Source organism: Nomia melanderi, chromosome 2, assembly GCF_051020985.1.
Source record: "Nomia melanderi isolate GNS246 chromosome 2, iyNomMela1, whole genome shotgun sequence".
NCBI lineage: Eukaryota > Metazoa > Arthropoda > Insecta > Hymenoptera > Halictidae > Nomia > Nomia melanderi.
This window is the reverse complement of record NC_135000.1, coordinates 8,028,378-8,056,352: the sequence shown is the minus strand read 5'-3', so window position 1 is coordinate 8,056,352 and position 27,975 is coordinate 8,028,378. Positions and strand designations below refer to the sequence as shown.

The window sequence follows — 27,975 nt, the reverse complement described above, 5'->3', positions numbered from 1 at the left end:
GTTGCAGAGCTGACCTGGGAAATGAAAAATTCTTTGCACGGTGGATGCCCTTCGTCTGACAATCGTAACGAGCGATCTAGAGATCCCGCGACTGGACACTGAGTTTGCTACTCTGCGCCAGCATGCATCTTAACACTATTCCTACCGCTTGAAAAGAACTATAACTACAACCTCCTCCATTATCTTCCACTAAGTCATTCAATTCATTCGGTTAGAAACTGTGTTTTGTAAAAATAAGAACCGTGTTTGAGAAATTGCAAATAGTCCCACTTCAAGACTTACTAAATAACAAAATAAAAGGTAAACAGAATAAAAGGCAATACGTTGCTAAGTGAAAAGTGAGAGATCTCCCCATTCGGTTGGCTAAGTGTTAACACTATTCCTACCAGTCAAATGACTGTTATTAAAATTTCGAGTAGAATTTCCTATAGACAACGTAATCGCATACTTCACGACTTTTCCTGAAATATGTGTGTAAAACATTCTTCAATATTCACACTCTTTTTTATTGTTTATTATCTTCGTTCTATATTAACACAAGAACTACCAGTCAGAATGACTGGTTTCGATTTTTTTGTTTAGCAATTATTGATATCTTCGAAGCATTGAATATTCGAAATGATTTTGAAAATAAATAGTTTCATTTGCTCAAAACTTCATTTCATCACTCAAAACTTTGCGTATTGCTAACGATTTCTTTCGAAATTTCTTGAATCTACTGTTTTCTCAATAATCATAAAAGAATTTAGGAGTCACTTTGACCCATCTGGTAGTTCTAGTTAAACGTTGATAAACTTGAGAAGTAGATGCAGCTGTTTGAAGTTTTCCGCAGTTGGTTTAGCTCTGAGATTTTTTCATAGTTGATTAGTATTTCTTTCTATAGGTGTATTCAAGTGAGTTCTTCAGGAGCAAGAACTCTTGTAGGCTCACAAGTCACACGAAGAGGTACCACAGGGTGGGAACGGTAGCCCAGTGTGTGTAAGACTCGTAGAAGGGATTCTGCTTGAGCAGGACTCGGCGCGACATCGGTATTTGTGACAGTGTCTCGCTCACGGATTGCCCCACCACGAGACCTTGGCTCCTGGGGAACGTGGGTTGCTTAGCGTGTCGTTCTTGTCTATTTGCTCGCCGAAACTAGCTCGCAGGACTATGGCTCTGCGTGTATCAACCCTACAAAGTTATTAATACAATTGTGATTAACACGTTGAATGCCAACCAAATCGAATTACTATAGTTCACTCAATTACACCATGATTACTTGAAAACATTTCAATATTATAATTAATGCTAACTAATGTACTGACATTTAGCTAGATGAACCTGCAATAATAACAATGCAATTCAATCGAATGATTTAATATTATATTTTTTCCATTTCAAGTATTCTGTACCATGAAATCATGCGGCATTCAACGTGTTAAAGCCTGGAAGTCACTAGAGTCTCATAGTCACATGAACAATTGTATACTTGAAATAAACTCTTACTTGAATCTGCATTTTACATAACACACTGTCTTCTTTTGCGCTATAGATTCAAATTTAACCCTTTGCACTCCGGAAGTTCTTCACCGGAAACATTCAATATTTTCTAATGAGATACAGACGACATTTTCTCAGATTGAATTAAGAATTCTCACATGCATTGAGGAAGAGAACTATTTTCTTTCAATATTTCGTACATTAATGCATTATACAAAGTTTAATATTAAATATCAAAGTTTACAGTTTTGTTGTGTCAAATCATTTGGTGACTCAGGAGCCTCTGGAGCGCAAAGAGTTAAAGAAATACGTCTAAGTAAAGATTGTATTTTGAGGTCATTTGGGGTCGTTTGGTATTGAAAAGCTTGGGGATAGACCAAACCAAACACCAACAAAGTTCAATTAATTTGAAGTCGCAAGTACATATAACACGCATTTTTTCTTTTCTAGATACTTTCAGGTGTATCACGAATATATTAGAAATTTCCCAACCAGCTCAGGGACTCCAGTGTCTTCCAACCGAGGAAGCATGTTAATAGCAAAGTACCGTATTATTTAATCTAAAAAGACAGAGATTACACCATTAATCGTTAAATGTCAATGTCAAAACAGTCGGTTGATTGCCGGGTACGAAAAAGGAAACTGGTGATTTCCACGGTGCGCCAGGATAAAATGAGGACAGGACATTCGTTTGAGAGTCTTGTAGATTATACTGCAGGATTATAGCTTCGCCGTTATATCAAAGTAGGGGCGCTTCTTCTCGACTGTCCTCTATCAAAAGCAGCTTCAACCCTGTAACATCAAGTAAACTTATGTACACTGTTGTAGGTGCTACGTTCACAGCTAAAATTATCCAACTTTGAACTGATTAAAACTGAATATCATTTAATAATTATCGTTACCTATGGCTAACGTAAAATTAATCGCTGGCAGCAGTTGGCAACTGCTAAAGGATTAACCGTTTGAGTGCTGAGGAATGCTACAGTTTATCAGTGTCAATTATAATTTTCTCACTATGTTTCTCAAGAAATAAATCAAAGTAAATTTATTCGAATAAATGTTATTTTTTGATATTTTTTCGTAATAACAAAACATACGACTAATATACGACGCTTTGAAATACATATTTCAAAATATTCCGATAGTACAATTCATTACTGTCAGAAACGTATGGAATTAGAAATGATTAGTAGACTGAAGGCTTCGTGTCAATTCTAATTTATAAGAGTTAAATAAGAAAATAGTTTCCCTCGATGAACATAGAAAAATCGTATTCTACTGAACTTAGCAACAGAAAACCTACAATAAACAGGCAGCTGATAATTCCATAATAATTAGGATTCCATAATGAAATAGATATCAGTTTATCAGTATTAATTATAATTTTCTTACTATGTTTTTCAAGAAATAAAGTAAATTTATTCAAATAAATGTTATTTTTTGATATCTTTTTGTAATGACACAATATTTGTGATCTCATTAGATAACTACTCTTATTAATTTTTTTGCACACACACCCAATCATTTTTGGTAAATATCCACAAAAGTTGTTTAGCATCCAAATGGTTAAATATAATTTTCGCGGATGGTGAGATAAGAATAATCAGAGAGATCGAATAGAGGAGAGTTAATGGATCTAACCATTTTCAGAACACTCAGCCACTTTGACAAGCGTCGAGTACTCCACGGCGGCTGACGTCCGACAGATTTCATCCTCGATAATTAATAGGCGCCTTAAATGTTAGATTGAACATGCTAATCCCGACCTGGACACTTTCTGTTTGTCTTGTTCTACGGACGAGCCTTCTCGGCGCAACGCTGTCATCCATATTTTTCCCCGGAGGAAGTCGTGTCCTGAAAACAATATTGGGCAGTCAGATAGGTTCTAATCATCGGTAGAAGATAATTACAGTCTAACATCGAATTACATTAAACAGCGCGTATCAGAGATACTAAACTTTGTACACTTCTCTTCAATCAATGGAGATTAATAATCTCAACCCCTGGCTTTACGGTGTTGAGCAACACGCATGGTGTAAACATTGGATCGAGAAGAATGTGTTTCTCATTACCCGGAGAGATATTAATTAGCCACGTCTTTCACCGAGAACTCTTCGGGATTTTTCTTTCGATCGACTGTTTCAGTTTGTGGAGCATCTGAATTTATTCTACACTGTAACAGCAGAATATTTCGACGAGCCATCAACATTTTCAAAAGTTCATCTGCCGAGTTCAAACCCATCGGAATCACCATTAATCCATTGCACAATCCGACTAAGGTATTCGCATTATATAATAATTATCCACAGTGAAAGTAATTCGCGATTAACCCACACATTTTTCAAATACAATTTTCTTTCCCACGTGAACCATTCCAGGAAATTAGAGTATTACTAGAGTACAGATCTTTGTAAAGATTTTGGAAAATGTTCAAAATTACACAAGATGCACGGTACTATGACTTTTCTGTTGCTTTCTCTAATTGTTTTCTCTAAATCGCATTCTTGCGATTACATAAAAAATACATACACAAAATTACATTCTGATTACATTCTGAAAAATTTGAGTTCCCTAGAGACCATCAGTCAGCTAATTACGAAAGAGAATGGGAAACGAGGCAATCTGTCTCGCTCCCAGCGAGAGGGATCATTAAATTCATTAGAAAACCGTTAGCAGTCCATCAGAAGCTATCGTACAGGCCGGGTCCCACCGTGGAAGCGTCCAGTTTTCAATTAACCGGCTCGATCACGCGAAAAGGAAGAGGGAAAAGGGAAAATCGTTTCACCTCAGCATCCGGCCGGTGTCGTCTTCGAAGGAAGATACGCGCCGCTGGCTCGTGGGAAGTGGTGCGAAGAAGAGGCTTGCGAAACGCGCAGGCCGAGTCGAATAAGAGGTGGACACGTCTCCATCCGTCGCGCGAGTGGGACGTTATTTTTCCCATTGCGAAACCGTGGAACGCCGGCTGCACGAATTATTAGATAATTGCGAATCGCGGTCACGCCCACCCAGGAAAGGAGTTCGTCAAAGGATCCGCAGTCGTATCGCGGCTGGGAATCGTGCGAATGGCTTTCCGCGGTGCTCCCCGTGGGCGCAGAATGATTTCTCAGCGAAGTTTTCCAGTCTTACCGAACGAGAGTGACCGGGGAACTCCCTTTCATCGCCCTTAGGCAAATGGAATCGATCGGTGAGGCCTGGACGCGACTATTCGGGGGTTCCGCCATTTTGTCGGCCGACAACATGGCCCCCGTTCGAGACGGTGTACGAGTAAGAATTAGAGTTAGAATGTTTTATTAGTGAATAGGATAGAAATTAACCGGTTAACTGTGTTTGACAAGTATACATCTAAAAGCTTGAAATGATACTGATTCTCTCAAAGATCAATTCTTTATTTTTTCAGATAAACATGTAATTCTTCGTTTTGCTTTGGTCTTTCATTAAAATATACTCTAGGTGCATTTGTCCTGCGTTCGACGAGTACAGGCTCCAATTTTTGATTTTACTGCACGCAGAACGAGAGGTTTTTCAAACTTCCACAGTTAACAGGTTAAGAGAAGATTGAGTGAAACGAACGGCATTGTTACGTTTTCAATGGTACTATCATTGTGGAAGATTCCAGTTTCATCGAAGTGGGTATTCCATGGAAAATACTGTACAAATTGGAATAAAAGATTTCATAGTAATAAATCAAATGTAAACAGAAAATTGCTATTCCTCCCGAACCATTTCTCATTTCGTAAGTTCCAAAATGGCGACTGGATCAAATTATCAACCAAAAGATTCTACACTAACGAATAAACCGAGGAGCAACACGAGATCCGATAGCTCGTTCCAATATTCTCACAGAAAATGAACAAACATTTCCAACGAAACTATGCGTTCCAAAATTTGTATTCAATTGTTCGGACAAGGCCGCCCGAAGCATTAGAGGAAAGAACGAGACGACTCTAAGGACGCGGTTATTACATGGCATACAATGTCGTGTTTCATAATACGAAATTATGAAACGCGAAATTGAAATCGCGTCGAACAATCGTCGGAGTTTTATTCCCGTTCGGAAAACGCGGCGGGGGAGGCGGCGGCGCAATCGAGTGACGGCCATCATCGGAGGGATGGGAACGCGAGAGAACGGTTTTTGCGTAATCCCTTAAAAGCGAGGAACTTTTAAGATCGAGCGTGAATCGTAAAAAGCGGCCTCCTCATCGCGCGAACTAATTGCTTCGATACTCAGGACGGACGGACGGACGGACAGGCGAGAGAGCAGTGTGTTACGTCCAGCTCACTGCTCCGCCGCATCGTCATGAGAAAGTTTTCTCTTACGCTTTAATTTTTCCAGCAGTCATCAAGGCTGCGTCGCTCTCCTGCGAATCACTCCCTGAACCCGATGGGAAAGGAGCAGCACCTCGCGCCGAGTATATACCGCGTGTTTTTCTAATAGCCATCGCTTAGCCCGTCATAATTCTGTTTGATCAACCTGGTTGAACGATAGATTACGCTTCGGTTGCGCGACTCGAACCGCTTTCCATTAGAGTATAGGTATGTGCAGGGCGAATCATTCGATCGTGTCATCTGAATGTACTTCTGAATCATTTGAGCCATTTTTTTCAAAGTGGTGTAGGTCTGTTTTTGTAGAGAAACGAGTGAATGGCAGTTTTAGTGAGATATAAGTCGCTTAGAAGTCAATGATTAAGTATAGAAAAGGAGAATTCAGGAAATGAGTGTTTTGAATTTTGGAATTATTGTAGAAAATATTTAGAGACTATACAGCTTGCTGGATAGTAAGAATATACTAGAAAGAATATTTGTTCCATTAAAATTTATATGAATTAGAAGATATCAAAAGATCGAGAGCATTAGCTTCTGAGCAACTCATTTAGATATCTTCTTTTATATTTATTATCGCATTATTAGTATTAGTAATTAAATAGTACTATTTACTATTTATTACTCACTATTTACTACTTACTATTTAATATTGACTTATTATTTACCATTCATTTACTATTTATCATTTATTATGTACCATCCATTACTTACTATTACTCACTACTTACTATTTACCATTTACCATTTATTATGTACCATCCATTACTTACTATTACTCGCTACCGACTATTTACCATTTACCATTCACCATTTCCTACGATTTGTCTGAAGTTAATACAGATTATTCTCCATGAATCTTCGCAAGCAGAGATTCATCTTCTGAACGGCGAGTCGCCGTTTGCCAATAAACGCAGACACGAGGCATCTCCTCGGCCGTGAAAGGGTTGAAGTAACGATCCAAGTGCTCTGCCCTGACCTGGTCTTGCTCGGTCTTGCTGGGATGCACGTAAGGCTGGGCAAGAGGCGGATTGCTCGCCAAGCAATTCCGAGCGTGCGTACCCGCGCGTGCCTTTCTCCGCTTGCCTACTGAAGCCAGGGGCCGAGGATGCACCGATGGCCTGCAAAAATACCGGGTCATCTTGTTGCCAATGTATACTTTTCGGTTACCAAACCCTAATTTCAACAGAGCCGTCGATTAACTACCGTAATGTCAAACCAAACACGTGGCGGATCCATCAAAACGCAAACACACTGGGTCATCCTGGTAACCAATGTGTATTTTCCGGTTTCAAATGTTAATTCCAACAGAAGCATCGATTAGTTACTATAATGTCAAACCATACGCGTCGCGAATGATTCAAAATGCAAACATACTGGATCATCCTGTTGCCAATGTGGATTTTCCAGCTGCGAACGATCACTTCTACGGAAACATCGGTTGATCACTGGAATATTGAATTCACCTTTTGACCTACGATTTCATTTGTTACACTTGAAAGTATTTATTATTCATAATTTTGTATATCTAGATTTATCCTGGACTGTATAAATTTTTAATGAAAATTTAATGTTCCATTTGAACTCAAAAGAATTGAATATTTGAAATCTTCAGATTAAATTTTTGAAGGAAGACAGTGTACTAAAGTCATGAATATTGAATGTTTATCAAAAAGTGTGTGCAATAAGTAGTTTCTATTTTAGGAAAACGATTGGCGATAAAGTAACTTTTACAAGACTAATCGCAGTGTAAATTATAAGGCAAGGGTTTGATTAAGTATACAAGGCACAGTGTAATTTAAGATGGACTCACAGATAGATTAAAAGTTGTAGATAAGATTGGCAAGGTTCGCGTGATAGACTTTTCCTCGTTATTCTTGTTATAACACCTGGCCACCGCAAAAGGAGTTTCATAAAGTGCGAGACGAACTGAGCGGCAATCTAAAATGGCGGCAGTGCGGAGTGCGTATCGTAACACGACGGTAATAAATAATTAAAATATGTATATTACCCTTCTAGGATAACAATTCCCTTTTGTTCTTTATAATCCTCTGGCGTCACACGTTCTTTCTACTCTACTTTCGTAAGGACCTCTTTGTATTTCTCAATTCTTCCTTCTAGAAACAGGGTGAAATGAACTCTATTCTGCAAATTATCTTCGTCGACTTCCTTTAAAGTATCAAAATATATAAAACTGAAAATCAAAAATTATAAAATAGTAATTATAAACACAAAATTACGAATTACAAACGATTAAACAATGTTCAATTTCCAAATTCAAAATTGCAAATCAAACATTCTCAAACGAAACACTACAAACTAGAAATGAAAGACCTACAAATTAGAAACTACAGATTAGAAGTTGAAAGTAAGAAATGTTCAATTTCCCAATTCAAAATTACAAATCGAACATTCTCAAACGAAACATTAAACCAGAAATTAAAAACACTACAAACTAGAAATTAAAGACCTACAAATTAGAAATCACAGATTACAAGAAAGTAAGAAATTAACAAATGTAAGACACGAAGTATACGTTAAAAAATGCGATTTCCGTTTCAGGAGAAGAAAGGAGCCGGTTGATTTTTCGGTAGAAAGGATTCGCTGGTCCAGACGCGTCAACAACGCTTTGAATCCCGAGCGATGGCTCGGGAACACCTATGAAATATCAAATTCTTTCTGATACGTAGCACGATAATCGATGGAATGACTTCTTCATGCTGCACCTTCGAGGCTAGAAGTCAGCGGCTCCGGCTCGAAAGATCATTTGGATCGCATTGATCCGGATTAGCCTTCCCACGATGCAACCAAATGCACAAAGCGATTTGTCCCGCATATATGTACATACATGCACAAATACACATATGTACGAGTACATATACTTTGTATAATCCTTCATCTAAAGGATAAGCATTTTTCTTTGGAGAATATAAAATTATCTTCGGAAACGTACAAAGGCAACCACAATTCCTATTCCTCTCCGTTAATCGTTGTTACAAGAATATCGCATGCTCGACGAGTGATGAGCGCCCCTAGACCTATTTTCTTCTTTACCCTGAATCATTTCCGTGTTCTACAAAGTGGAGATCTCGACGATGATGGGAAAGTAATGTCGGGTTGCTGGAGATATCCTTAACCGATCAAATTCCTCTGGGTTCCTGGGATCACTGTGAAGAGGATATTTGAGATTATTGCATGTGAGAGATGGAAACGTAGCTTTAGGAATGTTTATGTTTAAGCACCTTTTTATTGGTATATTGGTATTTAGTGATGTTAATGGCGAGTATGTTCTTGAAGACGCGAGGGTTGATTTCGTGTTCTTCTGTAGCTATGGTATTCTGGAACATATAATTAAGAGAATTAGCTTCGATACTCTCAAGTGGATGCTATTATTAGTTTACTAATGTATATTATATGTTGCAAGCTGTGCAACTCATGAGATTCTCGCATACTATCCATACACTGAAAGGAAAAGTATCAACTATGTTATCCTATACAAAAATGATTTCAGACTAAAACAGGACCAAACATTCATCAGACAAAATTTCTCAAGAGAAACATTCGTTGAAAACCTTCAAAAGATGAAGCTAAATTATATATCAATTGTATAATTGTATAATTGATAGAAGATTTCAAAGGGTTAACTCATTCAGGACGAAGATTGTTTTTAGTACACAAAATCTTTCGCGGATTCTGCTAAATTAAACGCTGAATGCTTAAATCATAAAGAAACTGTGTACTGATTTCATGTTGTTCGAATAGTTAAATCATTTGTTTGCAACTCGGTATTCGAAACATGGAAGTTTGATCTCAGCAAAATGCCGACATTCGTCGGCGAAGGGTTAACCCCTTGACCTATGATTTCTTTCTGAACTCTGATCGAAACGGCTACTTTCTCGTTAATAATTTATTGGAAAAAGAGAAAAATGCTAAGCATACGTTATTACTATATTTCCTTTTAAGTGCAATAGTTGATTACAGAGGAATAATATTTATTTTGAATTTGAATTAACTAAGTAATATAGATATTTGTTGAGTCATGTTGAAAATCTTCACCACGGGCCTCACTCGTTGTTGTAAGACAAGGGGTTAATAATTTTTCATAAAGTCAGTGCACGCCACGTGCAGGTCGGTCCCAGCAAGGTTCTAAGGCAAGGTGAGGCAAGGTAAGGCGAAACAAGGCAAGCGCGCATCATCCTCCACCACCTCCCCCACCCTTCGTACTGTACATCGGGGCCCCCGGTCCCAACACGTTCGAGTATCATCTTATTAGAGCCACACTATATAAACCCAACCTGCCAGCATGCCGAGCAGTTACGTACTGACTTTATTCACAGACGTGCCGGAGTGCAACCGACAAATATTGTAACCGACGGGACACACGTGCCTCATCTGACCCCGTAATCCGTGTAACACTCGACGTAAGGTCCGGTCGTAATGGCGGCTAGGGCCCGGAAACCTCGGCGACGCTTTCGTACCAACCCCCCCTGGTGACACCAGTGCTCTATCCTGGTTCTTTGTGGGACTGTCAATTCCTTTATTTTTCTTTTTGCTTGGATTTGTTGATTCTTTTATTTAATTCAGTGGTAGAGAACAGTGGAAGACTCGAGGTCTTCTGTGATTGGATCACGTTGCTCGACTTTGTGAGATTATGAATTTCTTTATTTTTACTTTTCTTTGGATCTTTCATTCTTTTATTTAATTCAGTGGTAGAGAACAGTGGAAGACTCGAGGTCTTCTGTGATTGGATCACAATGCTCGACTTTGTGGGACAATGAATTTTTCTTTTCGTTTGGGTTTATTTATATTTTTGTTTCTATTTAAGTGGTAGAAAAAAGTGGAAGACGGCTCTTCTGTGACTGAATCACGTTGCTCGGCTTTGTGGGACTGAATTTTTCTTTTTGCTTGAATTTATTTATATTTTTGTTTCTACTTAGTTAAGTGGTAGAGAAAAGTGGAAGATATTGGGTCTTCTGTGATTAGGGACGTTGCTCGATTTTGTGGGACTATGAATTTCTTTATTTTCTTTTTGTTTGGAATTTTAATTCTTTTATTTAATTCAGTGGTAGAAAGAAGTGGCAGACGTTGGGTCTTCTGTGATTGGATCATATTGCTCGACTTTGTGGGGTTATGAATTTCTTTATTTCCTTTTTATTTGGATTTTTAATTCCTTTACTTAATTCAGTGGTAGAGAAAAGTGGAAGACGGGTCTTCTGTGATTGGATCACGTTGCTGGATTTTGCTGGATGACATTTTACTAGAAGCTTCGGGGGTAGTTGGGACTGGTTGCTTGTACAGTGCACACTTCTGTCCATTTAGAACTTTAGATGTAGATTGTGATTGTTCAGTGAGAATTTGGGGGAATCGATTTTGCTGTTTCTTAATAAGCCATTTGGTACGGCTAAGAATTTTACAGATTTGAAGGTGTTGTTCTTTCTTGGAGATTTTTATTCTTTCTAAACTGCGTTGAGAAGAATTTACATTTGTAGAAACGATTGTTGGACAATAATTCTAGTCTTCCAATAAAAATCTATATAAGAGTAACTTACTTTCTCCACAAAATGCAAAACTATCACTATAATTACAAACCATAGTATCAAAACTCTAAAAGGATATAATCAAAACCAACTAATTACTAAGCTTATAAAAATCTCAAACTCTCACTGAAGTACAAAGTGAGAACACCTTACCGACCAGCAATTTTCCCAAAAATTTCTTTCAAACTTCCATAGAATACATTAAACTGACTAAACCAATTTAATTCACCGAGTACGATCAAAATAAAATAAAACGCAAACATAATCGGTGAATCGTGGAAACACGAGTTAACCCTTTGCACTCGAGAGGTGACTCACCACTCGATTTCATACAGTAAAACTAAAATTTGATATTTAATATTATACCTCGTATAACGTATCAATTCGAGATATATCGAAATAAAATATATATAATAAAATATTCACGAAATACCGTGTTTATCTCGTCAGAAAATGTGAGAATATTTCTAGTGAAAAACCTCCGAGTGCAAAGGGTTAACTCGTGGCCGATCAGCAAGGTGTTAACCCTTTGCACTCGGGAGGTGACACTCAGTCACCACTTGATTTCCTACAGTGAAGCTATAAAGTTTGATATTTAATATTATACTTCATGTAATGCATTTATCTGAGAAACATTGACGTAAAATAGCTTTGTCCGTCAATTCGCGTGAATTTCTCGTCGAGTTGGTTTTACAAAATATCGCCTTCATCTCATCAGAAACTGTTGAAATATTTCTAGTGAAAAACTTCGGAGTGCAAAGGGTTAAAATAATCGTTGCCGGGTATCATGCTGTTGCTACCGCGGCAAGAATCATTCGGCGAGTCTCGCGGGGAACATCTAGAAAATTAGTCGTTCGAATTGCGAGTGAATAGTCTCTCCGGCCTATCGAAGATGTGCACGTACAAGGAGAGACCCAGCAACGGAGAACGCGCGAGTTCCGTGATCCCGAACAGGGAGTGGTGTGCATGCATGCAATTCCATGAACAATCGTACCGCGGCCAGGGTGTGGTTAGCCGTGAAATGTCGTCGAGGTCTATTCAACCCTTCGTGTCGCAAATCGAGCCACGATCATCCATGGGATCCGCGGAAACTTATAATCTTCCCACCCTATAGAGAACAATATACCTTGGGAACAGATTTTTCTTTCCTTTTCGTTCTTTCTTTTAACGGTTTCTTTTCTAACGCTCCCACGACGACCTGTGCACACGTAAAGGGTTGATTTTCTGTTTCCCACAGTGCGCCCGCGGAAAACCGGTGCGCGAGTTTAAGCTACAGCGGGACTGGCACGGACGTTCTTATCGTCGCAACATGTTTTATCTTCAGGTAATTGAGAGTAATTAACCCTTTGCGGAGGAAAATTCTTCGAAACATACGAAACCTTCGACATGTGAAGCTAAATTGTATAGCAATTGCTTAATTAATAGAAAGAAAACTACGTGATCTCTTACTGTTCGACTAATTAGATCATTTTACGACTTAGTCTTCCAGATTTGAACGTTTCATCTCACCGAAATTCCGACATCCGTCCGCAAAGGGTTAATGGATCATTGATTCGTTGGGGATTAATGTTTGAATTGTGATTTAGAAATGATGCGATTGAGAATTGATATGGAAGATCTGAGACTATAAGGATTGTATTTTTTAATGTAATTTTGGTTACGATTTAATTCTATTTGGAAATTTAGTTTCACTGTTTCTGGATTGGAGAACGTTGGTTTACGTTTCTTGAAATAATGAAATTATTTCAAGTAACTTTCAAGTAACATTTTAATCAAATTTTAAAGCGACGTTATCTATTTGATAATATTAATTGGACCATATTACTAGGAGAAATTAAACGAATAACGTTACCAAGGGTAGTTCATCCCTTAAACCAACCCTCAAATTTGGATACTTAAAGAACTCTCAGTAGCTTCAAACACATTCTCAAATCAATAATCCACTGTCATTTCTTCCCAAGCGACAGCAATTAATTCGCAGCCTATCAGGCTATCAAATGAAAACGAGTTTACCATTGGAAAAAGGTTGAACTTTGCCATAAAACGGCACGGCCGTAGATCCCAGTGTCATTCGACGCCGCGAACACACCGTTCTCTTCTTTCGCCCGTCTAATTATTATAATTAATTACAGCCTCCCAACCGACGCACCTCACGACGCATAAATCTCGGTCCGCATGTGCGGACAGGGTGGAGGTGTCAACAAATTATCCCGGGAGTTCCCCGATTACGCGCGTATTCCAAGATTAATCGGGAGAGACATGAATCACGCGGACGCTAATTGATTTATCGGTGTGGACGCGTTTGCCAGCCACTGACTGCGTCTCAAAACGGAAATCTATGTATTTTCTTCGTCGGAGAAAATTCTTATTCTTATTCTAATTTCATGTAAAGTGACCCGGAACTGTTCATCGATGAGCCTTTTAACCCCTTGACCTACTGTATCGTGTTAGGCTTCTGACGAAAGTTTTAACCCTTTGCACTCGAAAGTTTTTCAATGGAGATATTCAACATTTTCTGACGAGATATAGGCGACAGTTGGAAACCACTTTATAATTCATAGATAAATTAAGCAACGAAGGAGCTTCATTTCAATATTTCACGTAGCAGTGAAAATTTCCATTTGAAGTATCAAATATTCAACTTGATAGTTTTGTTGTATCAAGTGGTGACAGAGTCACCTGTCGAGTGCAAAGGGTTAACCCTTAGCACTCCAAATGGTTTTGTAATATATCAGCAACTGCAACTAATTTTTATGGTATCTCTAGTAATAAATCTTTTAATAAAAATCTAATAATTAATAATAGAAAATTTTATAATATTAGGGTAGTTTCTTTAATTCATTAAAATATTTGATATTATAACTGGTGCAATATTGGAGCCTATAGAGTGCTAAGGGTTAAACTGAATTTGAGAGATCTATTATTTATTTTTTAATAAATTAAATTCTGCTTTTCTATTGTCTACTATACAGTAGTTGTACTGATCATAGTTAATAATTAAATAGAGCAAGGGGTTAATACTAGAACTACTAAACAGTCGAATTGACTCTTTCAAGTGGAGTCACTACCTCTAATTCTAACGTAACATTTTCCTTCGTTTCAAGGAAATCTCTACCAAAATTCTTCCAGCATCACTGATGTTCGCTATCCTTTTGTTTCATCTGCAACCGCAAGACCACACTGTATCCACTTCCTCTTCAATGTAAATCACTGAAAGATAGTGTTAAGTCATGTTTATTGACTTGACCTCTTGAATTTCAAGTTTTACTACAATACTTGCACACAAAACAGCAGAATCTTACATAGTTACCTGGAAAGTGGCGGACATCCGGCAACACAGAGCGTTATATGATCCCTTTATGCAACAAGATCATAAAACTTGAAGAATTTATCGCCGACAATCATGTCAACTGCGTTCATCTCTTCGGGGGGAGCCTCGAAGGGTGCAATATATCTGCCCGGACGCTTTTATTGTTTTCATCCGGGTGCCTGATCATTCGCAACCATAAAAGTATATTTACATTGTGGCAGTATGCAATCGCAACAAAAGCTGCCAGTAGTCTTCATTTTATTAGGTTGACAAGAAAGTTTTGTCGTTTCTTTTAAGGAACAATCTTTAAACATCTGTTAACTAGGTCATTCATGTCGGATGTAAACAATCCTACCCTTTAACCATAGACGAAAAATTATAAAAATCTTTCAACCATACTTCAACTTTATGCAAAAATAAACCATAGAGTTTTACGAGCTTCCATGGAGTTATGCCCAATTGCATCCCCATTTGTAATAGATACTTGTCAGAATTTAATCGAAACACAATTTAAAATTGAAAAATTCAATAGTAATAGCTTTCGATTGCTACCAAAGTCATCTGTGTCGCGCAATGAATAATAACAGAATAAGCGCGGGAAGTGGAGAAACCGAAAAACGACAGAATCTTCCTGCCAACCTAATATCCTCTTCCGACGGTTTCTTCTTCATTCCTCTTCGGACTGCACCTCTTCCTGGCGGTTGCGTCGCGACGTGGTTCACATGGAAACTGCAGTCCTTGGTCCGGTATCTAAAAAGGACTTACATCACTTTTGCTGTGGCAATGAACGTTAAACAATAACCGCTGGAACAATGGCGGATTTTTCTACCGTTAGTAAATTTAAATGAGCGAATGTGGCTGCTTAACTTTCAGGATTTCGCAAGTTCCTCATTTCTTCTTTCTTTCTTCGACTGCTTTTTGGCTGGTGTCCAAGATGGAAATTAGATCAATTGAAGTCGTGTCGGCTTTTCTGTTTTTCAATTAGCTGTAACACTTTCACTGGCGTGTTTAGCGGTCCCTATTAATTTTCAACCGTTAGGAAATCTAGGAAGACTAGCTGTGAATTAGAATTCACGTAGGCAAATGGAATTTCGTTGAATGAATGCATCATTGGGTAGAGCATCATTCTTCATCCTAGTACTCGATTACATTTCCTTCGAGAATCTTCAACCCTTTGTCTTAGGATATTTCTGTTTAAACAATCGATTAAAGATAGTGAAAACGTGGACTTAAAGATAGAAAGCTATTTTTTTTGTGTGTTATGAAAGAAATCGTATGACAATGGGGTTGAAAGATTAACATGGTAATTGGTTTAGAGAATATTTCCTTAATAGGTTTACGGAACGTCAATCTAACGCACCTTGAATTTTATAGACGCATTTCAAAACGACAATTTCTAGCATTCCAATGTCACAGATTCCAACTTTCCTTTAAATGATCGGTATCCAATTTCTCTTGATTTCATATCTAACGTCGCGGGAGTCATTAGAATCACGTTTGAACGAAGATGACGCTAGAAATTGATACAAAGGCGACGGTTTCACACGCATTAGGATACACGAAGGGACGGAGGTCGGAAATTAGGCGGAAGACGTGTAATTAAGCCGTTGCGAAATCACTGTAGACGAACGACACGCGTTGACACACGCTCAGAGCGAAAAACTCACGCAATTATCTCTCGCATCAAGCATCGCTCGTTCCTCGCGACTTTTCAGTGCACACTCGCGGCTTCTTTCTTTGTTGTGTGTCTTGATAAAACTGATAAACTGAACTTTCATGACACTGATATACGCTTACAATTAGATTCAATCATTCTCGGTATCTTTCTTGTTGATTGCTACTATTTATTACACTTTTATACTGTTCTGTACTATCTTATTACTATTCTACACTATTACACCTTATGCGCAGTTTGTCCGAAGCTACGTTTCGCTTGAAATGATAACGACTGAATAGATCCGCGACCCTCGATTATTCCGCTGTGAGTTCTGTTTACGTGCCTCCGGGCCAATTATATCTGAGTCCCTTTCAGGTACCCTTTTTTCTATCAACGCGTAGATGACGTATTTACATTGACTTGTCCACAATCCTTGACTCATCCATAAAGTCATTCAAACTAATAATTCTGTTATTAAACTTTGAATGACGGAAGTATTTCGTTAGCAATACTCAACATTTTCTAACTAGACAAAGACGATGGTTCTTTTAAACAAATCCAAAGAGAAATCACAGGTAAATTGAGAAGCAAAGCTTCTTTATTAAATTAAATATTAAATTTTCTAATTTTACTTCAAATCAAATGGTGACAGAGTCACCTCTCGAGTGCAAAGTGTTAATACCGCAATACTCCTACAAAGAAATCAAAATTTAGAGACCATATAATCGACGTGTCGAACGTTAAAAAATTCCAGCAATATTTTTACATTATTTACACTATTAACGAATAATAAATCTATCAACTATTCTCGAACCGTCAAGGAATTATTTATCGCAAGTTACTAAGTTAGCAACTTCGTTATCTCGGTGGTCAGTGCTCCAAGCGGGAGGTGAAGCCGGCGATCGCCAGTCTCGATAACAATTACTGCTATTTATGACGCGCGTTCTAACAGTACGAATTTGCGCAACCGTTCCTAATTGAAGAAAACGCGGCGGGTTCGATTCTCCCCTACGGCCGTCGCGCATCTGTCGTCCGCGTTTACCAAATCCGGCGGCCATCGGCGCGAACGGTTCATTACGTTCTCGTCACGATCCTCCGCGTCTGACACGTGTTCTGTTCGCGCGAGAGGAAACGGCGGCTGTCGTTAAAGTCGCGCGTCAAACGATTACAATGTGATACGACGCTGTTGTGTAAACAGGAGTAGGTGGACGGAGTGGGAGGACGTTTTTCTTAAGGCCCCCATATATGCTGAGACCGGCGGCGACGCGGACGTCGCAGCAAGTGATGGGTTTGAGCCTTCTTCGCTGTTTCTTCCAGTGAAATATGTATCATGAAACTTTGGGAGACTCGAACTCGTCACTTACAGTAATGCCACAGGTGTCGACGTGCCTTTAGAGAGTAGAATGGTCCTGCTTGTGGCCACAGTACTCAGGAGTACCCTTAGTTCCAATTTTTCAGCTGATTTATTCCTTTCTTCTGCTGAAAAAATTAAAAGTCACTATCATATGTCTCAATAAAAAATAGCACTTTTAAGATTAGTTTTACAATTATTTATTATTTAGAATTATAGTTTGTTGTACTACTTCTTTGAGAAGTGTGGAAGGTTTTAAAGGTATTATAATAATGCTATCATATGTCTAATTAAAATACCACTTTCAAGATTAGTTTTACAATTATTGATTATTTAGTACTATAGTTTGTTGTACTACTTCTTTGAGAAGTGTAGAAAGTTTTAAAGGTATAATAATACCAGTGTATTGCGAATGTTCAATAAACTTTCTTCTATGAAAGGGGATGTTATACTTTGTCTAATTGGTGGAGACTAATTCGCTGAATACTGTGTTACAGATCACGATACTCTGCATGGCAGTGGTCCACGTGATTTGCGACCTACCACCGGGTACCAGACGCAACACGTACCTGCCACCTGAGCCGACAAAGGGTTACAATTACGACACGCCTGCGATACCATTCCCCAAGTCGACGACCACGCGACCACCGTTCTCACCGACGACGCCGTACCCGACCAGAACGCCGCGTCCTTATCCTAAAACGACCACAAAGTTCCCGACAACGAGACCAACACCTGGCACAGGATATCCGCCACCGGGACCAAGGCCCACACCGGATTTCCCTGATTATGGACCACCGACTGGACCCACCCCTGGTGGAGTAAGTGCCAGAGACTTTTCCACGGATCTCATTTGACACTTATTTTTACTATAATATTAGACAGACTACAAAATCTTATTTTCAATATTAGAACTACCATACGAAAGATTAGTTCCAAAAGCTTCAGAGATCTTGGTATCTAAAGGAAACTTGTAAAGTTTTCTATTGATGTCTAAGAGAAACTTGTGGTTTGCTATTGCATTCAAGATACCTAATGATTATAGATTCATACAAGTATCAGTTACTGCCCTACATACTATCTACATAAACATAGCAGTAAAAATAATACAGCTAACACTAGAATTACCAAGCAGGTCAAACTAATTTCAGAATCTTCATATTGCAAGTATTTCAATTATAAAGAAAATTTGTGCATTTGTACAGATCCTAGAAATCTCAAGGAATGTTCCAATATTCATTAAAAAATTAGGAATAAGTCATTTTAACTGCTCGGTAGTTCTATTGTTGAGGGAATGTGAGAGTTAATTTAACTCTTGAATTCACACTAATAGTGGATAAATGATTCCAGCATGACCACCATCATCACGAGCCAGGCATGCCGTTCGACTTCAACTATGCAGTGAAGGAGGACGCGTTCGGCAACGATTACTCCCACAACGCCATCAGCGACGGTGACATTGTCCGCGGAGAGTACAGAGTTCAACTTCCGGACGGGAGGTTGCAGGTCGTGCGATACACAGCTGACTGGAAGCACGGGTTCAGTGCGCAGGTTTCCTATGACGGGAATCCCCGTTTCGACGTTCCTCGGCCGACTGGCACCTTCACGGGCTACTAAGAGCGTCGTCGAGCCTAGGGTTGCCAACTTTAACACGCACTCACGTCCTTCCGCGATTCTCAGTGCCCTGATAACAACACAGCTCTAATTAGATGAAATCATAATTTTTGGATAAACGAGATATCCCTCTTATTTCTTTCTTTATTTTCCAAATGTCGCTTAACCCCTTGTCCAATGAATTATTTTGTTAATTATGATCGATGCAACTACTTTATTAGAACAATTTTGATGCTTATTCTATGTCTATGTATACTCTAAAGGTTAACGACTGATAATAGAAAAGTAATATTTAATTTATATTTAAAAAAAGAAATAAATAATAGATTTTTGAAATTCAGTTTGAAATTTTCACCAGGAGTCTGACATGATATTGTAGGTCAGGGAGTTAATTTAAGGTTTGATTATAACCAGGAGAAACTCATTATCCTTACAGAAGAATGATATTTGGGAATACTTAGCTTTGAAAGCATCTGTGGTAGCGTCTTCCTGCAGGATGAAGAATCTTTAATTATAGACGTTTTCCTCTAATTTACTGCCAGTACTAGAAGCAATAAGAGCAACCCCTTTAGCCCAGAGTATATTTCTTATTCCTCAGTTAGTTGTGTCCAATGGACACGGATATACATAGAAGGAGCAAAATAAATAATTGTAAAAATCAAGGTGTATTTCTTTCTGAAACACGAGATGTCGGTTGAAGATTAATTTCTAGCAGTAATTATTTAATTGAAACGCCGCTAATTACGAGACCAGTACTAACCCCCTTGCAGTTCAGTTTCTTGCAATGACTTTAGTCCAGAAAGGGACAAAAAATCAAGAGGCATGTGTCTCCATTACGTTGGGGATGATAATTATATAGCCAAGTTGTCGGAGAAAGGAGAATTCATTGTATTATTTTTTATAATAAAAATATGTGTAATTTAAAACTTCCCTCTTTTACTGTAATTTCTTTTGTATTTCAGAACCGAATGAAATTTTATTTTATTTAAAGATTTTTTTTTAATTGATGAACTGAATTAATTTAAACATTCTTTTACTCTTTATGTAAACTACTGAAAAGAAATGTAAATCAGAAAGTACCCTTACACTGCCAACCCTAGCCTCGACTAATAATTTTAATGTATTGTATAGAAACCAAGAAAATACTCAAAAGATTGTATTAACAGTTCATTCAAATAAAAGATTTGTTGAACATGTATCTACAGAATTTGATTTTAAGAATGTCTGATTCCAATAACACCTACATAAAATATTTCTTCTTCTTCCTCATCTCTTATGCCATAAATGTGTTTTGTGTTGGACAATGTGTGTTCATCCAAGAATTAATATATACATGGAAAATAGTTTGTTGGGCTAGTTGTTGCTATGGTTAAATTGATTGTCGCGCATGTGCGCTGAAAACATTGTACAACAACGCTGAAACAATGGGAACATGTTTTGTTTGTTAGACGAGACATATCAATATTTGACTGTTTGAGACTTGCAAAGAGAAATTAAATGTTTACTAATTCATAGTAATACTCAACTTTAATCCTCAACATGACTCTACCACTATTAAGAATAGATTATGCAGCTGTGGGTGTTACTTCTAAAGGCACAACAAAGATCTTCCCTGTATCAGAATACAGACAAACACAGAAATTTGCTGTTGGTGATCATGATGGAGTATTACATGTATATGGTAACTTATCCATGAATTCATATCCAGTAAATCTTCATATTTATTGCAACGGTGACATGAAATCTTCTATGCAGGTATGAAGAAAGGAGAGTTACAGGTGTCATTTAAGTCTCTGCCAGGACCAAAGATCAATAAATTAGTTTTGGGAGGTACAGGACGCGATAAAATTTATATTGCCCATGAAAACACTGTGAAGGGTTACACAAAGAAAGGAAAGCTGTTCTTGGACTTTGACACGAATCTCATAGATCCTATTTCATCAATGTTAGTTTTTGTAGATGCAACAATTCTAAACAGCACAATCCTGTAATAAATATTCATTTAAAATGTAGGTATGTGCTTGGTCCGGATCTTGCAGCATGTGCCAGAGACCTTTATCACAGGTATCATGACTGCAAAGATTCTGATTCTTACCTAGCAGGTGAAACCTTATACGATGTTATTCTCCTGCCTGCTGATGGTTCAAATGTTTACACTCTTCTTGCCTGTGGAGACTGTGCAGTAAGTTATCAAATCTGTATTAAAGCATTGAAACTTAATAAATTCTATTCTACCCAGGTACGTGTTCTTCATGGTACAAGGAGTCCAGCAGTTCTTAGACTGCCAAGTGTACCTACAGTACTATCATTATATAGGTACTTTATATTTATACACACAACTTGCACTAATTTATTTTGTTTAATAATTATTTATATTTTTACTTGGGTGTTCACAGAGAAGGCGATGTTGAATCCAAAGATCGTGTTTTGCTTGGAACCATGGATGGTAGGGTAGGATTACTTATTCTTCAAGGTAACAAAACCTTAAGGATTACGTGGCTATTGAACATGATAGGTTCTGAAGTCACTGCCTTAGATACATATGAACTGCAAGACGGTTTAGATATACTTATTGGCAGACAGGATGGCACTGTTGATGTGTACACTTTCCCTGATGAAGAATTACTGCCATCTCTTCGTTACCGTTACGTGGGTATATACATCATAATCTGAAATTTCGAAACAAATGTTAGTAATAATCAATGTATTTCAGAATGCTGCTGAAAGTATCACTTCAGTGGTAGGTGGAGTAATTGGGGCTGCAGGATGTCCTGAAGTTCTGGTCACTACCTATTCGGGTCGAATATTTGGCTTGACCACAAGGTCTCCTGGACTCCTAGAAGCTGATCAAAATGAGGGTGTACTAAAATTAAAAGCAGAAATTCAACAGTTACAGGAAAAACTTAACGAAGAAAAGGAAGCAGCCAATTTTACAGTTGATCCATTGGCACCTTTAATTCTATCAGTAAATCATAGGTAGCATACTCATTGTTTACATACATTTTTTAAAGTGCAAAACTGAGATAAATTGCTTTTAGAATGGTCTTAAACAAGGAGGATGCATCGTATTTATTTTCCATAGAACTTGATACTCCTATTGATAATATCTTAGTACAATCTGACACACCAATAGAATTACTGGATGTTGAAAGTAACAGTGCAGTGATGAGCCTCTCTGCCTGTAATCCAAGGGAAGGTAATTTTGTTCTTGCTACCTATCGTTGTCAAGTAAGTAATGATTAAAAACAAAACATTGTCATAAATAAAATTTGTGAAATATCTTTGTAATAGCTGTTATGTTAACAGGTGAACATTAATCATCTTGAAATGAGACTAAGAACCATAGAAGGTCAGTCAGGTACCCTACAAATATATGTAACATCACAAGTATGAATTCAGTTTCTTTTAGTACATGTGATCATGAAAAAGACATGAAATAAATTATGTGTAACTCATAAATACTTTGTGCTGTAGGTACAGCCAAAATGCTGCCGTAAAATATCAATACCCATATGTGCCCTTTCTCTTCATGTAAGGCAATACGAGGATGATGACACAGAATCTACTGGAGGGCCTTTCAATGAATTAAGATTGATCGGAAGTTTCACTGTTGCTGAGGTAAATTCGTAAATGTGTTCCTTGTGCAATTTTTGATTGATTATAGTTTGATATATTTTAGATGCACGCCTGGCTGTCTTTGGCGTTGCCCAATGTACCTGAAAGACCCCACTTACAAGATGGTGAAGCACTTTTAACATACATCTCATCTTTTGTGGGCACAACCTTGAAATGCACATATAAGTAAGACCTCAATTGCACAAACTGTGCTGAATTTGTTCACATTTTATTAATTTTAAGGAAAGGAAGTGCTGTTTTTCTCGGGGAGAACATATCAAGCATTATAATTTTAAGAGATATATTAACCAGAGAAGCAACAAAGAGAAAAATCAAGTTGGACGTATTCTGTGGTATGGTCTCCTATTATTACCTTTTTCTAAATTTGTTGTTAACACTAAGCATTAAAGATAGCAAATATTAATCACTGTCATGAAAAATAATAAATGTTTTTATAGATGTTGCTGAGGGTAGCATTTCTAAAGTATTAGAACTGATTCTGCCACGATTAAATGCTGCCCATGATTTAAATGTAAAGGTAAAAATTTTGAATGCACTCGAGGAATGGGAGTTAAAGGAAAATCCGAAAGAAAATTTGTCTCTGGCGTACCAAGAGTTGGTACAAAACGAGATAGAAATCAAATCACAAATGGCAAAAGATAATGAAATTTTGGATAGACTGCATGGAATAATCACTGATCTTTATGTTGATTGGGAGAGAGCTAAACGATCTCGCAGGTAATGGTGTAACGTAATATACTAAAGATTAGAGTCCATTTTAAAAAATCATTATTTAAAAAAAAATTAAAAACATTAAACGAATTGCACCATCTTTTATGTGTATCCTATGCGTTCCAGAATTACTAGCACAGAAGCTACTGAAAAACTTAATGCAGCACTCGAGACGAGAGAACTGGCTCAAATTTTACAAGTTTTCATCGATACAAGTAGTACGGTGCCTGCACCATCTTCAGCACCTTCAACCACTTAACACTGCCCTACAAACATTTCTCTGGAGTATACAATAAAAATGGACCACGGTGTTTCTATAAATGTCTTTGCGTAAAAAATATATTTTTCAACGACGATTCGCAATATAAACGGCTAACTTACCTAAACTTAAAAATGTACATGTACAATATTATCTTGATTACTATTAATTATAATACAATACACATATATATGTATATATGTATATTTATATGCATATTTATATGTATATTTATATATACGCAATTGAATTGATATATATTTGTAGGATTTCCGTTCAGTTTCGTACTTTCCATAGTTTCCCGTTGAAAACAGTCTTACGAACATTATTTAAACATTGTATCTGTCGCGATCGTGCTTCCTTAAAGAATATGCCGCGGAGAAACTGGAAAGTACACTATGCTCAGTACATAGGCAACGTATCGATGCACGGCACTTCTATTGGTGAAAACGTCCATTTACAGTGAAGGTTTGTTCTTTCACGAACCTTCATGGTTATAAAATAGACATTTCAAATGCTTGACAGTGTGCTATAGTGTTTGAACAGCTTTTAATTTTATTCCCAACAACTGTTACATGAAAAAATACTGCCTGCAAAAGTAATACAAGAAAATAAATCTCCATGTTTCCATCGGTGCATTAATATGAATTATAAACGATTCACTTACATATTGTCAGCAGTACGCACAACTGCTTCCAACGGATCTCTCTCTGAAGTTGCATCTGGCGTAGTTGTCACAGTGTACTCCAATGTTTGTCCCCCAGCATGCGGCAGGATACTTTCTGGATTGTCGTCTGGTGGAATAATTTCTACGACACCAGTCGCCTCTACTTCCAATTTCAAATCTCTGACAAGATCTTGGATTGTTTTTGCTTGCGCTTTCTTAGTCTCGTCTTCTAGGAGAAGTTTCGCTTCGCTGCTAGCTTTTGCTGCTGCTATAACCCTATCCAATCGAGCAGAAGTACTCAACCGAGCGGGAGTACTCAACCGAGAGGAAGTGTTTTCAGTTCTTGCTCTAGAATGCGTGTGCAGGTGTCTTTTCATGTCACTTCGCACTCTGAACGGTTTCCCGCAGACCGTACACGGATGCGGCTTCTCCCCGGTGTGGATGCGACGATGATTTTGTAAGTAACTACTCGCTCTGAACGTTTTGTTGCAGTACTCACACCGATAGTTCTTTTCACCTGTATGGATTCTCCGATGAACAATCAAAGAATACTTACGGGCAAAGTCTTTCCCACAATATTCACATTGATATTGTTTTTGCTCTGAATGAATACTTGTCGAATGATACTTCAAGTCCCCCCACTGACGGAAATGTCGACCGCATTCTTCGCATTTGTACGGCTTGTCACCGCTGTGAAGGCGTTTGTGTACCTACGTTCGAAATAATTGAGTTAACTGACGTGATTCATGATGTAATGTATAATGTTACGTCAGTATCTGTATCACCTTTAATGCACTAGCTGCGAAAAAACTTTTCCCACAGACTTCACACTGATGCGGTCGTTCACCACTGTGAGATCGCATATGATACACTAAACTATTCTTATGGTGGAATGACCGATCACATTGAGGACAGGTTAATTCGTCATCTATGAAAATGTATGATTTTTTTTATAATCTACTATTTAAGAGAGAAGTGAATCTTTGTATATATACACACTTGATTTCCGAGCTTTTAAAATTTTCTTCTTCTTCGTTGTTTGTGGAATGTCAGTCTTTTCTTTTTCATGTAAGTCCTGATCATTAACAGTTGATGGTTTTACATGGTCCCTATGTACATGCTCAGTGACATCTGTAATAGTCCATAATGGTGATTCATTATTTACGGTAGATAGTGGAGATTCTGTTTCATCATCTATGTGAGCACCAGTTTCTTCCACTGTAAATATTGGAAGTATGTCAACTAAAGTGAATCAGAAATTAATGTTTGCCTGATTATTGTGGGCTTACCAACACCTCTGATGCCTTCCATGAGATCCTCAGGTTCACTGAACTCTTCGATCTCAGTGTTTTGAAGGTTTTGGACAGATTCCGGCACAGATATAGTAATATTAGTATTTGTTGCTTGTGCTATTCTGGTTTCTTGTTTTACAGGTTCATAGTGCACCTTGAATATTAATGAAAATTAAAAACAACATTCATTTCAATTATAATGCTTTAAACACAGAACAAAGTTCAAATACCTTAAGATGCTCAAAAAATTTTAATTGACTGCTAAATCTAGAGCTACACAGTTCACATTTAAATATGTGAGACTGCATTTCTCCAGTTGATTCTGCATTTGCAGCATTTAAATTAGACTTGCCACTATCCTTCCTTGCAGAGCTTCTCTTGGTTTGTTGTTTCAGTTTACGAGGAATTCTCTTTTTATGAGGTAAAGACCTCTTTGGTCCAGAAGTTGGGGCTGTATCTTCACTACTTTCTGCTGATACATCAACATCGTATTCACTTTTCACATTTATAAATTCTTGTTTTACATTGTGTGGAATTCGTTTAAAAGGTTGTAAAGTTGGATACACTGGTGGACCATTCGGTTGTGGCACAGTTTGAATAGAATAAGTATTAACAGGCGTTAAAGTTTCTAATTGGGAAACATCTGGCAAAGTTGGATCATCGTGCTGAGACTGACTATGAAGTTGCTGATGTTTCTGTTGTTGTTGCAGCTGAACTGCAACCAAAGCTGCTGCCAATCTACGATCTTCCTGTACAAACAATTAAAATTCAATTTTTGAAGCATAATTATAAGAAACCAAATAGTTACCTCTGTCAATTCGTGTTGTAAGAGATCGTCTGCTTCATAGTATTGGGTTGCCGTGGCATAGTCTGAACCAACACCAGCGTTGATCATATCAACAACCATTCCCTCCGAAATCAACTCCCCATTTAACGTTAAAAGCGGAACACTCTTGCCTAAAGGCTCTCCATCAGCCCTTTGAATAGTAATATATTGTGTACCTTCCATTCCTTCCAGCAACACAGTCTGCCCTTCTTCTGTTGTCACTTCCATAATTACTTATATTTCCTGCTAGTGGCAGAAAGTGTCTTCTACAATTACTTTCTCTCCATTTGTAAAAACTAACTGTTTGTGTCTGAAAATACGAATATGCCTTATGAAGCATTCAACGAACAAGTATAAAGAAAACAAAAAAAAAAGAAAAAAAACAAGAACAAAAATAATTATTTCTCCTCAATAGACTTAAGTGGATCCTGCGACTCGATTCGAAACCACGATTCAAAATTCCCGCGTTCGTGTACTTTAGAGATGACAGCGGAATCAAGGTCACTGCACCCGGAGCTCTCAGAAAATTTCTCTCGCGGCTTGATTTACGTTCCGCCGAGAAAATCGGCGTCCTCTGACCCTCCTGTACCAACCTTCGCAAACCCAGACGGATTTCGTGTCTTCTTTTCGTGAAACTTGAGCGACATAAACAAAGCAAAATATTGAAACACTGTAGGACAAAATGTGACAACAGTGCTTGGGTCTTGACGCCATTAGAACGGATGCTCCCTTCCCTCGCCGCCTTCACGGTTCACTCGTTAAGGCCAACATCAGATCTCTAAAAGCACTAGAACCCTTCTTTCAACTCCTATCTGCCTCGAACACTTCTCTCTCTTATCAATATCACGAAATATTTCTTACAAAATGTCTGATGTGGATATTCAGCATGTACATTCCTTTCCAGGCTTTAAATTCGAGGAGTTCACGGGGATCCATTTCTCTCGAGCATTCGCAATCGCCTGTTGGGAGGCAACGAGCATTTCCGAGGGCAGAGTTCACCGCGCAATTACTGCAAAATATTAAAATAGCCTTTACACTTGTACGGGTTTTTATACCGCATAAATTGCACCGGTTCATATAGTTCCTTACCGATAGCCTACCAAAATGAAATACGCTTATTGACCAGTGTATTTCACTCAAACAATTCGGCTGTTTAAATCCGATCGATTCAACGAAACGTCACGTTTGCATCGAAATTTGCAAAAATAAAACAAAATGGGGGACCCCCGTTCACGCGTCCATCCAAATATGAATTAATAGAATTAAATGGAAATTAATAATCCTGCGGATCGCGTAATTGAGGACTTGAAAGGGGG

General features: G+C 38.0%; 4 protein-coding genes across 22 annotated transcripts; 2 read left to right on the top strand and 2 right to left on the bottom strand.

The window, feature by feature from the left end:
* Positions 1 to 37: 37 nt before the first annotated feature.
* Positions 38 to 18,352, bottom strand: LOC116425633 (uncharacterized). Of its 12 annotated transcripts, none has more exons than XM_076374604.1 (13): positions 16,007 to 16,468; positions 15,476 to 15,836; positions 14,647 to 15,396; positions 14,405 to 14,546; positions 9,042 to 9,137; positions 8,753 to 8,966; positions 7,811 to 7,993; positions 7,613 to 7,740; positions 7,006 to 7,247; positions 6,779 to 6,920; positions 3,121 to 3,333; positions 2,027 to 2,271; positions 38 to 1,155 (listed from the first exon to the last, which is right to left on the bottom strand). In XM_076374604.1, exons 9-11 carry the CDS (start codon positions 7,114 to 7,116, stop codon positions 3,221 to 3,223), a joined length of 366 nt encoding a protein of 121 aa, XP_076230719.1. In that variant the 5' UTR covers positions 7,117 to 7,247; positions 7,613 to 7,740; positions 7,811 to 7,993; positions 8,753 to 8,966; positions 9,042 to 9,137; positions 14,405 to 14,546; positions 14,647 to 15,396; positions 15,476 to 15,836; positions 16,007 to 16,468; the 3' UTR covers positions 38 to 1,155; positions 2,027 to 2,271; positions 3,121 to 3,220. The 12 variants fall into 12 exon arrangements, 11 of the variants coding, with proteins under 11 accessions (XP_076230719.1, XP_076230727.1, XP_076230722.1 ...); XR_013001506.1 differs by lacking the exon at positions 38 to 1,155 and adding an exon at positions 18,224 to 18,352 and having other exon boundaries at positions 1,406 to 2,271; positions 6,597 to 6,920; positions 16,007 to 17,779; XM_076374612.1 differs by lacking the exon at positions 38 to 1,155 and having other exon boundaries at positions 1,406 to 2,271; positions 7,006 to 7,063; positions 7,177 to 7,247.
* Positions 10,122 to 19,293, top strand: LOC116425599 (uncharacterized). 6 transcript variants are annotated; one of them, XM_031973577.2, is made up of 4 exons: positions 10,122 to 10,225; positions 12,574 to 12,660; positions 18,152 to 18,475; positions 19,005 to 19,293. In XM_031973577.2, exons 2-4 carry the CDS (start codon positions 12,646 to 12,648, stop codon positions 19,269 to 19,271), a joined length of 606 nt encoding a protein of 201 aa, XP_031829437.1. In that variant the 5' UTR covers positions 10,122 to 10,225; positions 12,574 to 12,645; the 3' UTR covers positions 19,272 to 19,293. The 6 variants fall into 6 exon arrangements, with proteins under 6 accessions (XP_031829437.1, XP_031829429.1, XP_031829458.1 ...); XM_031973569.2 differs by having other exon boundaries at positions 10,127 to 10,220; XM_031973598.2 differs by lacking the exons at positions 10,122 to 10,225; positions 12,574 to 12,660 and adding an exon at positions 16,563 to 16,627.
* Positions 19,294 to 20,586: 1,293 nt separating this feature from the next.
* LOC116426002 (BBSome complex member BBS7) lies at positions 20,587 to 23,883 on the top strand. Of its 2 annotated transcripts, XM_031974422.2 has the most exons (13): positions 20,588 to 20,949; positions 21,024 to 21,213; positions 21,282 to 21,450; positions 21,508 to 21,584; positions 21,665 to 21,917; positions 21,982 to 22,244; positions 22,307 to 22,496; positions 22,575 to 22,655; positions 22,743 to 22,886; positions 22,948 to 23,069; positions 23,127 to 23,236; positions 23,342 to 23,621; positions 23,742 to 23,883. In XM_031974422.2, the coding sequence occupies exons 1-13, from the start codon at positions 20,808 to 20,810 to the stop codon at positions 23,872 to 23,874; spliced, it is 2,154 nt and encodes a 717-aa protein (XP_031830282.1). In that variant the 5' UTR covers positions 20,588 to 20,807; the 3' UTR covers positions 23,875 to 23,883. The 2 variants fall into 2 exon arrangements, with proteins under 2 accessions (XP_031830273.1, XP_031830282.1); XM_031974413.2 differs by having other exon boundaries at positions 20,587 to 20,949; positions 21,282 to 21,584.
* A 55-nt stretch (positions 23,884 to 23,938) lies between these two features.
* LOC116426011 (uncharacterized) lies at positions 23,939 to 27,975 on the bottom strand. Of its 2 annotated transcripts, none has more exons than XM_031974445.2 (10): positions 27,749 to 27,975; positions 27,521 to 27,668; positions 27,253 to 27,446; positions 26,642 to 26,969; positions 26,064 to 26,582; positions 25,831 to 25,987; positions 25,541 to 25,672; positions 25,327 to 25,469; positions 24,542 to 25,251; positions 23,939 to 24,464 (listed from the first exon to the last, which is right to left on the bottom strand). In XM_031974445.2, exons 4-10 carry the CDS (start codon positions 26,885 to 26,887, stop codon positions 24,446 to 24,448), a joined length of 1,926 nt encoding a protein of 641 aa, XP_031830305.1. In that variant the 5' UTR covers positions 26,888 to 26,969; positions 27,253 to 27,446; positions 27,521 to 27,668; positions 27,749 to 27,975; the 3' UTR covers positions 23,939 to 24,445. The 2 variants fall into 2 exon arrangements, with proteins under 2 accessions (XP_031830305.1, XP_031830296.1); XM_031974436.2 differs by having other exon boundaries at positions 25,541 to 25,759; positions 27,749 to 27,972.

Coding starts and splice junctions, on each gene's coding strand:
- LOC116425633 (XM_076374604.1), bottom strand. CDS start 7,116: ATGCTTCTGTTGGAATTAACATTTGAAACCGGAAAATACACATTGGTT. Junction 6,921..7,005: donor GTGTTTGGTTTGACATTACG/GTAGTTAATCGA, acceptor GTATTTTTGCAG/GCCATCGGTGCATCCTCGGC. Junction 3,334..6,778: donor GCAAGACCGAGCAAGACCAG/GTCAGGGCAGAG, acceptor TATTGTTTTCAG/GACACGACTTCCTCCGGGGA.
- LOC116426002 (XM_031974413.2), top strand. CDS start 20,808: ATGACTCTACCACTATTAAGAATAGATTATGCAGCTGTGGGTGTTACT. Junction 21,918..21,981: donor CATCTCTTCGTTACCGTTAC/GTGGGTATATAC, acceptor AATGTATTTCAG/AATGCTGCTGAAAGTATCAC. Junction 23,622..23,741: donor AGAGCTAAACGATCTCGCAG/GTAATGGTGTAA, acceptor TATGCGTTCCAG/AATTACTAGCACAGAAGCTA.
- LOC116425599 (XM_031973552.2), top strand. CDS start 16,843: ATGGTTCTTTTAAACAAATCCAAAGAGAAATCACAG. Junction 16,879..18,151: donor AATCCAAAGAGAAATCACAG/GTAAATTGAGAA, acceptor ACTGTGTTACAG/ATCACGATACTCTGCATGGC. Junction 18,476..19,004: donor CTGGACCCACCCCTGGTGGA/GTAAGTGCCAGA, acceptor AAATGATTCCAG/CATGACCACCATCATCACGA.
- LOC116426011 (XM_031974436.2), bottom strand. CDS start 26,887: ATGGAAGTGACAACAGAAGAAGGGCAGACTGTGTTGCTGGAAGGAATG. Junction 26,583..26,641: donor TACAACACGAATTGACAGAG/GTAACTATTTGG, acceptor TTGTTTGTACAG/GAAGATCGTAGATTGGCAGC. Junction 25,760..25,830: donor GGAAGGCATCAGAGGTGTTG/GTAAGCCCACAA, acceptor CAATATTTACAG/TGGAAGAAACTGGTGCTCAC.